Here is a 12,084-nt window from a genome sequence, read left to right as displayed (position 1 = left end):
CCCCCGCGGGGTCTGGTTGGGAACTTGAATGGTCTCCACACCCTGCACTGAAGCTTCTGAGCACAAAGTGTGAGACTGGGTCCAAAAACGCTCCAAGGCCTGGCTGTTGGGCGAGTGTGCTCCCCGAGAGCCCCCTGGGACCACCCGGCCGGGCCAGCTCGCCAGCCAGGGGGGTGCAAACTCAGGGACCTCATTTTCTGCACCCAATCTCCAGAGGTGCCTCCCCTGTCCACGGGACTCCAGGCCCTGCCCCCCCCCCCAGGGTTTCCCATATCCGGGGCAGTCGATGCAGTCCCACAGCTGTCCCCTTCTCCCCCGGCAGAAAATAAAGAGCCCCGCCCACCCAACATCAAAACCGGTCCTGATGTGAGGGGAAAGTTGGGCCCAGGGACACCAAAAAAATAACCTGCTCTGCGGGGTGGGGGGAGGGGGTGGTAATTGGATGGCTCTAAGTGCCATGTTTTGTGGAACAAAACCTCTAATTCTTAAAACAACTCAGGTAGGGAAGTATTTTTTTTTTACATTTTTAAAAAATGTAAAACCAATTAACATATAGTGTATTATTAGTTTCAGAGGTAGAGATCAGTGATTCATTTGTTTTCTATAACACCCAGTGCTCATCACATCCTGTGCCCTCCTCAATGTCCATCCTGGTAAAGGAGCCCAGGGGAAAACATGCGCCCTGTGCCCTCCGGAAGTGGGAGAGCGAGGAAGGCCCAGGGGGAGGCTGGTGACAAGTTGGTATTTCCTGCTGAGGCCTTATTTCTCTGGGGGTTTAACCCTGTGTGAGCCAGTTGAGGTGGCTTCCCAGTGCCAGAGAGGACTGGGGACCCATGCATGCTGATGAATATGGTGAGAAAAGACAAAGTGCATTTACAGACGAAGGGAACTCTGGGGCCCTCTTCCCTGGACCCTTGGCCAGCCTTCAGCGCTGAATTCTTGGTAGACGGTTGATGTGGGGCCATGAGCTTCAGAATGACTCCCCGGCAAACCCTCTCTACTCGCAGGGTTGGTGTAAATGCTGAAAGGGAGGTACCAAGCCAGGACTCGTGGTATGTGGCTCATGGCAGGTGGCTCAGGCAAGTGAGGCCAGAGGAAAGGAGGCCCTGTCTGGGCGTGGGGACTGCAGCTCCGGCTAGAATAGGCTGCCCACTGCAGGCTGGTGGCACTCTCCTGTTCTGGCCAGACCTGCCCAAGGCTCCGGGGAGCAAGGGCCGCCATGAGCCTCCAGAACCCCAGGACGGCCCTGGGGCCTCAGCAGCCAGCCCACCCGAGGCAGGCATCCTCACGGCCCTGATGGACTCCTGCCCAGCGTGGCTCATGTACACCTCACGCTGGGGGGCGCACCCCTCGTGGGGCGGTCCGTGCACTTACTACATCCTATTACATAGCCCTCTTCACTGCTGGTAGAGAGGGAGAAAACGCCATCCATCCGAGAGCCAGCAGCAGGACCATTCTTGGAGGAGAGAGCTGCCTAGGTTTGTGGGTCACCAGTTGTAGAAAGACGGCCCCCAGGGCCTGCCCACTATGGGGTTGCAGAGGGGCAGAGTTAACTGGGTGGGGGTCAGGCAGCCGGGGAGGAGAGACATGGGGGGCACTGCACATGGAGGACAGAGGACCTGGCTTTTTTTTTTTAATATCTATGTATTCATTTGAGAGAGAAAGTGTGTGTGCACAAGCTGAGGGAGCAGCAGAGGGAGAGAGAATCTTAAGTAGACTCCTCACTGAGCAAGGAGCCCGACGCAGGGCTCGATCCCAGGACCCTGAGATCATTACCTAAGCTGAAATCAAGAGTCAACGCTTAACGAACTGAGCCACCCAGGCGCCCCGAGGACTCGGGCTTTTACGACAGGGACATTCTGCTTTGCGTTAAGTCTTCACTTGTACCTCTTCCTCCAGCGTGACCTTGAGTCAAGGTGTCCATGCACTTGGCTGTGAAGGATCAGGCTCATCCAAGGGCACTCCAGGCCCAGGAGATGAGGAGAGGAGGAGGAATCTGCACGAGCAGGTTCTCAGAGCTGGTCACAAAGGGAGAGATGTGGTCCTGGGGGTCCCTGAGGATACTGGGAAGGATGCGGGGTTCCAACTGGACAAGGGCTGTGCTGGAGCAGTTGAAGCTGTTTCCTTACGTCTTAGGAGCAGGAGGGCTCAGTGGGCTGAGGGACTTGAGGGCTGCTGATGGAGCAGATCAGGCATCTGTCCAGTGCCCCTGAGAGCTGAGGTGTCAGCTCTGGCCAGCACAACATATCCCCTTTCCTAGAAACCCAAACTCCTCACTGTGGCTTACCGGAGGCTATGCCCCTGGCGGCCCTGCCTGTCTCCCAGGGCCCCCTCACGCTCGGACCCAGCCACGCTCCTGGCCCCCCGCCCCGAGCCTCCACGGCCTCCCCTCCAGCCACCTGGCACGCATGTACCACTCCCTAATCCACATCTGCACACACATGCACACCCGCGCGCGCTGTCTGGAAAGCCTGCTCCGAGTCATCTCTCACAGCGCATTATTTAAAAAAATTCTCGGTAATAATTTTAGATTTATCGAAGAGTTGCCAAGATAGTACAGAGAGTTCTGGCATACCCTCCACCCAGCTTCCCTAGGGCTAGCATCTTACGTGACCAGGGTCAGCTCATCAAAACTCAGAAATCACCATCGGGAGAATACTACAGACTAAACCGACTTTATTCGGAGTCCACTAGTTTTCCCACCAATGCCCTTTCACAACTCCTGGGTCCCATCCAGGGGCCACAGTGCAGTTAGCCCTCTGCTGAGGCTAGAGAGGACTGGGGACCCATGCATGCTGATGAATATGGTGAGCCCTCGTGTCTCCTTAGGCTCCTCCATTCTGGGATGGTTCCTCAGTCTCTCCTTGAATGTCATGACTTTGACCCCTCTGAAGAGTCCTGGCATTTTGCAGTGTCCTTTGATTTGAGTTGTCCAACAGTGCTCATGATTCGACCAGGGTTATGGAATTTAGGAAAAATAACACAGATCTACCGCGCCCTGCTCGCCCCTCCTTGGGGGTCCATAACGTCAACACAACTCAGCACCCATGAGAATAGCCCCCGCCTGCCCCCTGTGCTTGGTCATGTCTACAAGCTTGGGCTTCTTCTGTACCAGACAACGGTCCCTTCCTTCGTGTTTGCTTAATTACAATGCATTTTGCTTATCTCCTCTCTGAGAGCCTCAGAGCTGAGCAGCTAAAATAGCTCTGCCCACCAGACTTTCCTCTCCTGTTGCACCCATCAGACCTCACCATTACCATTACTTTCCTTGTGAGCCTCCCGATCACAGGACAGGTTTCTAGCTCTCATTTACTGAGTACTCGGTATGTAGCAGACACCTTAGCCAACAATTTACATGAGCATCAACTCATTTAATCCCCATGACACGCCTGTAAGTAGATATTTTTACTATCCCCATTTGACAGATGAGGAAACAGGCTCAGAGAGGTTAAGCAACCCGCCCGAGGTCACACAGCTAGTGAGTGAAGTCCATGAGGGCAAGAACTGTATCACACCCCTGTCTCCCCAGCGGCTTCATCAGGAACATGCTGGCTTTGCAAGAACAGCAAAACCCCAGGCTGGCCTCGTGATAACTGCCTCGGTCAAGTACCTCCTGCCTTCCTGCCCAGAGCCTCCTAGGGGCCAGGTGTCACCTGAGTCCCCACCTGGCAGGAGGCAGAGGGAAAGGCGGCAAAGCCTCTCCCCAACCCGGAGCACTGAGCACCTGCTCCTCCCAGCTCTGCTGATGCCGGGGTGGGCCGGCCCCGAGAGCGACCCAAGGAAGGTGTTCAGGAAGGGGCTCAGGACAAATCAGGGCATGCGGCATTTCCTAAGCTCCTCCTGGCTAGGTGGTTTGCTCACTTCTTGGGGAAGAGTGAGCCCAGTCAACACCGGCCTGCTCTGTGGTCAGAGCGGCAGGAGCTCCCAGTTCAGGGTGGAGACAAGACGGAGATGGTAACTCTGATCAGTGTGACTGCAGAGAGGCCATGTGGGGACACCGGAGAGTGACACCGACTGCAGGCTGTGCAGAGGGGCGAGATCACAGCTAGCAGGGGCCTCCACCCAGCGGTCCCGCGGTGCCCGGGGAAGCAGCTGGCGGCAGGCCAGGCACCTGGGTGAAGCTGGGCGGCTCAGCCCTGAGCTGTGGCTGGCCTGTGTAGACAAGGCATTTCCTGCAAGGAGCTGAAATCTGTTCCTACGCTGGGTCAGGGGGCCGGCCAGCGTGGGGGGGTGGGGGGGCCACAGGAACAGGACAGCCTGATGGAGGCTCAGCCTGGTGCGCCCCAGAGCGCAGGAGCGAAGAGCAGGACAGATCCGGGCTCAGGCCCCTGCAGGTCGCTTACAAGTGCCCCTGGGAGATGCTCCTCCCCTGGCCACTCCGCCAACGCCCTGAGCTGCTGGCCCGGCTGGCCCTGCTGCCCATCCGGGCCCCTGCCGGCGTGGTGCTGGGTCACTGCCGAGGCCAGGCTGGGAGCAGAGCCGGCTCCAGGCAGTGGGCCAGGCAGACGGGCTGGGTGGCCACGGGGATCCGGGGAGATTGCCCTCCCAGGCCAGCAGGCCGTTTCTGCTGTTGTCCAGGACCACACTGGCCTCCAAAGGCTTTCTCCTGGGCTCTTCCCAAGAAAGCAGCCCGGGGGCCTCCGTCCAGGGGGCTGTGTCATATGGGACAGGGCACTGAGTTGGGAATCAGTCTGGAGGTGGGTTCTAGTAGCTTCTTTGTGCACCCTCGGACGGTGATTTGGGCAAGTTGCTTCTGTGCTCTGGGTCTGTTTCTCTTTCCACGAAACCAGGGGGTTGGGCCGTATCCATGGTTCTACAGCTTGGTCCCTGGGCCAGCGGTGTCGACGACATCTGGGGACTTGTTAGAAACACAAATTCTCAGACCCTCAGCTGAGACCTACTGGGCGCAGCAGTGTGTGTTCTAACATTCCCCCCCTCCCCGCCCCTGGGAATTCAGATGCTGCTCAATGTGAGAACTGCTGGCCTGGATCCCCTCGTAGGTCTTTTTCCGAAGCTATTTCACTCTGTTGGGCACCCGCTGTGTATGCAATGGGGATACGGAGTGTGTCAGCTCTAAGACGTCGCTTCCGTTCCCCGGATGGCTACCATCCACTTGTCCCTTAGTGCCAGTTCCAAAGCCAGCTCCCGCGGGAAACCCTCCACCAGCTCTGCAGGCGGAGGTAGTCGGGGGTCCTCTGCTCCCTCTGCACCTGTGTGTCCTTCAGTCCCCTGTCCGTGGGTCACTTTCTTCTGCCAAGTGGGACCTGAAGGCCGGGGGTTGGTCTTCGTCCCCCAGGGGCACGCAGCACCCAGCACACCACAGGGGGTCTCCTTCCCAGTACAACAGGCTGTCCTGCCTGGGTGCTCAAGGTCCCCCACCAAGCACCTACCCCCTCAGAAAGCCTCTGGGCGGGCCCATGCTGAGGCTTTCCTTTGGCAAAAGTTGCAGCCTGAAGCCCACATGACCTTTCTTCCAGAGCCTGGGGGCCTGACCCGTAGATGCAAACTGGTTCTCCCCCCTGGAAGGTTTGAAGACATAACACACAGGCTGGCCATCCTCGTGGGTCCGGTGGGGGCCACAGCAGCGCCCCCCGGCCGCCCCGGGCCCACTTACAGGGACTCACAGGTGCTCCTAGCACCTGTTGTCCAGACAGGACAAAGAAGCACAGGCCTGGAGCCCAGGAGGTGGGCTGTGGCGTCCGCAGCGTCCGAAGCGCCAGGTACGCAGGCGGCTCCAGTTCTCTAGCTCTCGGTCTCTTCATCGTAAAACGGGGCTGAAGCAGAGGACGGAAAAGGTGGGAGAGTTGGTACCCTGCCGAATTCCTGACCCACGTTTGGTACCTGATTAGGGTCTGTGGAGCCGAGCCTCCTTTATAACTCAAGCACATCACACAGGACATCGTTATCATTTCTCTCCTGAGCAAGGCGGCTCCGTGTGGACTCACTAGGGCCTCAGTTTCCCCATCTATAAAAATCTGGATGATGTGTGCCTTGGTTACCCCTACAAGCCACTCTGCTCCCCCCAGTGCCAGTGCCCCGGCAGGGTTGGGGAGGACAGGGGCCCTAAGGTGTTAGGAGTGGCAGGTGCCCACTGCCAGGCTGGCGGATCCATCACCCAACAGGTGGGAGATTGGTGGGTTGGTGATTCATTAATCCATCCTCTAGTCCGTCAGTGATTAGGGAAGTCGTTTAGTCCACCAGACCACAGTCAACCAGCTAGTGGGTTTGCAGCAGGTTCTGGTCCTCGTGTGGCTTCCAGTCATCAGTGAGCTCAACTCAGGGGGAAAGAGAGCAGCACGGGACCCAGGCCCCACGGGGAGCCAGCTTTCCCCCGCCCCATGTCAGCTCTGCTGCCCTTCCCCCGGCGGGCTCTGCTTTGCAGCTCGTGGTTCCACAGCTGGGCCCTGGCCAAGGCTGAAACCCTCGAGAGCTGGTAAGGCCTGGGACTGCCAGTCAGTGACCCAGGGGAGGGGTGCTGAGGGTCAGGAGGAGGACTGAGTCTGCTTGCCGTGGGTCCTTGCTTCCCGGGCTGTTGCCAGGCCCAGGCCAGAGTGCAGAGGAGTCGGCTCCAGCCTCTGTTTCTGACTTTGAAATCAGCTCCTCCCAGCTCAACATGGGAAGGGAGTCCAGCCAGCCCTTATTGGCTCTCAGAGATGGAATGGGCCTCTGGAAACATCTAGTCCAGAGAGTCCCAGATTTGGGCATTTCACTGACCACAAAATTTCAGAACAAATTTGGGGGGCTGCCAATGTTTTGTTTTCACAGGTTAGGGCACTCTGTACCGTCTGCTATCACTACCTCTTTCAAAAACACAGGACATTCTGGGGCGCCTGGGTGGCTCAGATGGTTAAGCGTCTGCCTTCGGCTCAGGTCATGATCCCAGTTTCCTGGGATCAAGCCCCACGTCGGGCTCCCTGCTCAGCGGGGGGCCTGCTTCTCCCCCTTCCTCTGCTTCTCCCCCTGCTCATATTCTCTCTCTATCTCTGTGTCTTGAATGAGTAAATTTAAAAATCTTAAAAAAAAAAAAAACCACAGGACATCCTAATGAAAAAATTAAGAGGATCTAATCTTTGTAATAAATGATAGTCCTTAAATTGTACTTAAATACATGAGGGAAAAAATGCAACAAAACCATGACAACGAACTTGATCATAGTTCAGGACTGATTAGAATCACAGAGCAGAGTCAGAAAACTGAGCTCAAAGATGAGAAAGAAGCCCACCCCAGGTGACCTAGTACCTTAATCCCCAGAGTTGGGACAAGAGCCTAATTATTGGTCTAGGGTCACTCCAACATTAGGACTGGGCCCTCAGTGTGGCAGGCAATCGCCGTCACTGTCCCTGGCTGAGTCTGTTCCGGATCCTTCTCATCCCACCAGGGCCCGCTCCCTGGTAGATGGCTCCCACATCACCAAGAAGGCAAAGCATACGTAAACACTTTGGCCTTCTCTCCTCTCCAACCCAGAATCTTCCTGGATCTCCAGCCATTTTCTCTCCTTTCCCATGTTCTCCCACAAGGCAAGCCCTTCCTCCTGCGCAGGGCCAACTTCCCTGTTGTGTGTCCCCCATCCTCCCAACACACACTTCCCCTGCCTCCTTCCCCCTTCCCGTCAGACCCCCACCTCTGTCTTGCATCATTCACTCTTCTCCACTGGCCCCTTGTCTCCAGCATATAAACATGCTCAACTTTCTGTACTGTCGTTTAAAGTTCCTTCCAGGGTGCCTGGGTGGCTCAGCCGGTTAAACGGCTGCCTTCGGCTCAGGTCATGATCTCAGGGTCCTGGGATCAAGCCCCACGTCGGGCTCCCTGCTCAGTGGGGAGTCTGCTTCTCCCTCTACCCCTCCCCCTGCTCGTGATCTTGCTCTCTGACAAATAAATAAAATCTTTAAAAAAAATTTCCTTCCAAAGTTCACAGAAAAAGAAATCAAGATGGCTTTTAAACACACGAAAAACTCTGAAGGAAACTCCATCGGAGAAATGCAACGTACTATCATGAGTTCTCATTTTTTCCACTTAGCTTGGTAAAGGTCAGAAAATTCAAGGCGGCCCAGCATTAGTGAAGAAATAGGGGACTGGCTTTGCAGTCCCTTGTTGGTGGGATAAATCGGCACGAATTCATGTTTGGAGGAAAACGTGACAATCTTTCTGAATTTAAGATGCACGTACTCACGTATGAGAGGTGTCCTGCTGGTTGCATTCGTGGTGGCCCCGGGCTGGAAACAGTCCTGATGCCCATCCGCAGAAGATGGGCCAGTGCATCATGGCATGTTCTGCCTCGAGGACAAATGAATTCCGATTACGTGTGACTACATGCTAGACCCCAAAGAGAACTGTAGGATTCTCTCGGGACAAGTTTCAATACATGCAGAAATCTCCTCTGGTGTTGGAAGCCATGATCAGGGTTATCCTGGGGGGGATCGGGGGGGGGGCCCTCCTAGGATGCTGCTACTATTCTGTTTCTTGATCCAGGTGCCAGTGACATCAAGTGTGTGCCTTGTGCAAATTCAGTGAGTGGTACCCTTACGTTTCCACGTTCTCCTGGATCCGTACTGTGCTTCACTGACGTTTACTGAAAGGAAAAAGGACAGAAAAGAAATGCAAGGGCAGTTAACCCAGCAACTCCAGTCGCAGGAGGCGATTCTGTAGGTGTCCTCGAACATGGGCAAACAATGCTTGGACATCACGTCCTGGCAAGCTGGACATAACCTGAACAGCCCGCTGATGTAACCAGGAGGAAAGTAAGCTCTGACACATTTGTATAATGGACCATCAGTTAACCCTTACAAAGCACGAGACTGATGTCTGTGAACGGAGAGGTAACACCCTCTAAGACACGTGGCGAAATCAGCAAGTGAGGTGCAGAAGGTGCACAGAACACTGTCCGCTGGGTAAGAGCACGTTTGCACAGAGACTCTGTCGGCAAAGTCACACAGGAAGGTGGTGGTGGTCTGCTCAGTGGCGGTTGTCCGTGTCCACAACCAGTCTGTCCACACTCCGTCTGAGGGTCTCAGTGATGTCTCTGAGTGAATGACTTGTAACGGTCTGTAGTTTACAAACATGTCACTATTCCTCTGACTCCACGCGGGACCAGCATCCAGGATGTGGCAGGAACCACAGCTTCGCGTGCATGTGTGAGAAGAAAGGCTTCATGGAGAAGCAGGATCTGGGTAGAGGTGAGGGAGAAATAAGGACGGACCAGCAGGAGCAAAGGCCTGTCGGTCTGTCCGTCCGTAACACGGGCTAGGCAAGGGAAGGACGGGGCCTTATACTTGAAGAGCCCTGAGCCAGCCTGCTGTCCAAGTTTCCAGGGGTTCCTGCTGCCCAGGGAGCAGGCACAGAGCCTGATGTGGGAGAAGCTCACACACCACACTCACGGCCAGCAGCTGTCATCTCGTATGCGACAGAGACATGGCCAGCCACGTGACTTAGCCACACTGCCACGGCTGGGATTTGGATCCAAGTCCGACTCCCAAACCCTGCACTTAGCATTCTGCTGAGCTGTCCTGCTGTATGGCAGTCAGGGAGGGCTTCACTGAGGAGTCACGCAGTCCTACGGAGCCAAAGTGGAGAAGGGTTGCCGTGTTCCATGTAGAAGGTACACCGTGTGCAAAGCAGAAGAGAATGACGTGACCTGACGTTGTTGGGGGGTGGGGTGTGGTTGCACGCACAGAGTTCTGTATTAGTGCAGTGGAGGGGGGACAGCAAGAGAATAAGGGATTGGGGGAACTGGTTGGCATGATGCAGGAAGCTCTGGCCCAGGCTGGTTATGCAGAGTCATGGACTCTTGCCTAAGGAGCGAGGTTCAGTCCTGTAGCTACTTGGCTTCCAGCTGAGAGTTTGCATACTGGCTTGGTACTGTCTCTCCTTCCAGAAGATCATTCTAGCAGTGAGATGAAGGGCGGATGGTAAGCAATGAGGCTGGAGGCAGGGAGACCTGCTGGGAGGCAGTGGAAACAACTCAGGTGACAGAGGACGGTGGCCTGGGCCGGGCACGAGTGGGTGATGAGAAGAAGCTAGCGATCTGAGAGAGAGTCAGGAAGAAGAAGGGCATGAAGTAATTGGCAAAAGGAACCAAGTGCAGGAAAGGGAAGGGTCCAAGTTGACTCTGCTCTCTGGGTGAAGTATCAGGGTATCTGGCGATGCCCTTCCCATAGATGAGAAATCCAGATTTGGGTAGACTGTGAGTTCAGTCTCAAGGACAGAGAATTAGAGGTGTCTGCAGGATGTCCAAGTTGGGGGGAGCGAGGGGTAGAAGGTGCTTGCCTTTATTCACTCCTTCAACCAATGGTTACAGCGTGCCTGCGGTGAGTCCGGCACCAGGGGTTCGCAGGGACGCACACAAGCTCCCCAACCTAGGGAGGGGAGGCAATGAACAAAGAACTGAAGGAACAGAAAAGTGACAGGCCCTGAAATGTGCCAGAGTGGGCCTGAAGAAGAAATGGAGAGTAGTTGGTCAGCTTACCTCCCCCTACCCAAGCGGAGCAGAACTGTGAGGAGGATCAGCCGCCAGACCCCTGGGCCTCCCCTGCTGCCTTACCAGGAGGCCCTGCATGCTCTTGTGGCCTGTCCCTTGGGCCCAGGGCTTCTCTAGCTCAGAGCACAGCCCCCACAGCGCAAGCACGGATCCTCTACTTTCTCCTGCAGTTCGCTTTTAGGCCAAGGACTCCTCCCGGCGGCCTCTGCACCTCGGCTGCACCCACCCGTATCACAGCTCGGCAGCTGTGGGCCGTGTGGGCGCAGGAAGGGCTGCCCCACGCTGAGCTGCAGGCTGTAGGGGCACACGTAAACACAGCCTGGCCCCTGATCGGCAAGAACTTAGAGCTGCAGAAGGGGGTAAACCACACCCAAGTAGAAGGGGGAAGAAAGATGCCAGTGGGTATCTCTCTCATTCAAGCCAGAGGAGTCCCAGAGGGGGTGACGCTTACACGGGGTTGGGAAGAATGGAGGGTGTCAGCAGGCACCTTTCAGATCTTGGTTCACCCTACCCCCACTTAAAAGAGTGGAAACTGGGGCCCAGAGGTGCCTGGGAAGGGGCGTCAAAGGCGGACCCACGTCTAGAAGCTTGGGTTCTGGGTGCCTGCAGAAAGGAGCCACAGATGCAGAAATGTCACCTGGAGCCAGCCAGCTTTCAAAACTCCTCCCCATGGGGGAAGCACTCCTAGGAGCCAACCGGAGATAAATTAAAAACAAAAACAAGCAAGCAAAACCTGGTGGGTTCCCTCTACGGGACGAATTCTCTCCATGGGGGCCTGCACTTGGGCAGGGCGCGGGCGGGACCCCTTTAAGTACGACCCCCCCCTCCCCAGCCAGTCCTGCCCAGGGACTTCCCCGGCCCCATCCGCACCGCCCATCCCTCTGGCCGCAGCCGCCGCTGCCGCCGGGACCTTTCCCCTACTTTCCAGGCCCCCCCCCCCCCAGGCCCCGCCCCTCACTCAGACCAAAACACGTGCCGCATCCCGCCCTGCCAGATCACGCCGCGGCCAGGCTCCGATCACGCGGCTCCCCGCGGCGCCCATTGGCCGGCGGCGCAAAGACCGGGCGCGGATTGGCTGGCGGGCGTCCGGCCCCGCCCCGGCGGGGCGCGGTGTATTTTGGTTTGCCTTCGCGCCACGCCCCCCCGGCCGCTCCCTCCGCGGCCGCCCCGCCCCTCCCGCACCGCGAGGGCCGCGCCGGGGCAGAGCGGCGCGGGCGGGCGGAGGCTCCCGCCGGCTGCAGGGACTCCGGGTCGCCGCCTCCCGCGGCGCAGGTGCGGGTGCAGCCGTGCCCCGAGCTCCCGCCCCGCAGCTGCTTTGTTGCCTCCGGGCCGCCGGCACCATGCACACTCCGGGCTCCGTGGGCCCGGGCGACGCGCGTGCGGTGAGTGGACGCCCATCTGAGCGAGGGGCGAGGCGGGGACGTGCCGCCTGTGCGGGTCCTGGGCGCGGAGGAGGGCGGAAATGCACGGGGCTTTGCCGCGGCCGCACGGTTAGGGGCGCAGGGGGACCCCGGAACTGGGAGGGCCAGGGGACGCGCCCGGCCTCCCGGGGGCGTGTGCCCCGCGCCGCCCTACGCGTAGCTTTGTCTGGCGTTTCCGCAGCGGCCGCC

At 57.5% G+C, this 12,084-nt stretch overlaps 3 protein-coding genes across 3 annotated transcripts in view; 2 read left to right on the top strand and 1 right to left on the bottom strand.

Moving 5' to 3' along the window:
• HPCAL1 (hippocalcin like 1) overlaps positions 1-12,084 on the top strand; it is a 327,988-nt gene that overhangs the window by 49,044 nt on the left and 266,860 nt on the right. The gene's annotated exons all lie outside the window — the stretch shown is intronic.
• The window catches only part of LOC115942447 (cystin-1), a 133,029-nt gene that overhangs the window by 83,271 nt on the left and 37,674 nt on the right, over positions 1-12,084 (bottom strand). The window lies entirely within an intron of this gene.
• The window catches only part of KLF11 (KLF transcription factor 11), a 9,211-nt gene continuing 8,775 nt past the window's right edge, over positions 11,649-12,084 (top strand). Inside the window, exon 1 of the mRNA XM_081797212.1 lies at positions 11,649-11,856. Coding sequence (XP_081653338.1) covers positions 11,815-11,856 — 42 coding nt within the window. The 5' untranslated portion in view covers positions 11,649-11,814. The remainder of the gene's footprint in view (positions 11,857-12,084) is intronic.

This window comes from Leptonychotes weddellii, chromosome 10 (genome assembly GCF_054177405.1).
Source record: "Leptonychotes weddellii isolate Sample4059 chromosome 10, ASM5417740v2, whole genome shotgun sequence".
Taxonomy (NCBI): domain Eukaryota; kingdom Metazoa; phylum Chordata; class Mammalia; order Carnivora; family Phocidae; genus Leptonychotes; species Leptonychotes weddellii.
Note: the sequence above shows the minus strand (reverse complement) of the source record. Positions and strands in the feature narration are given on the sequence as shown.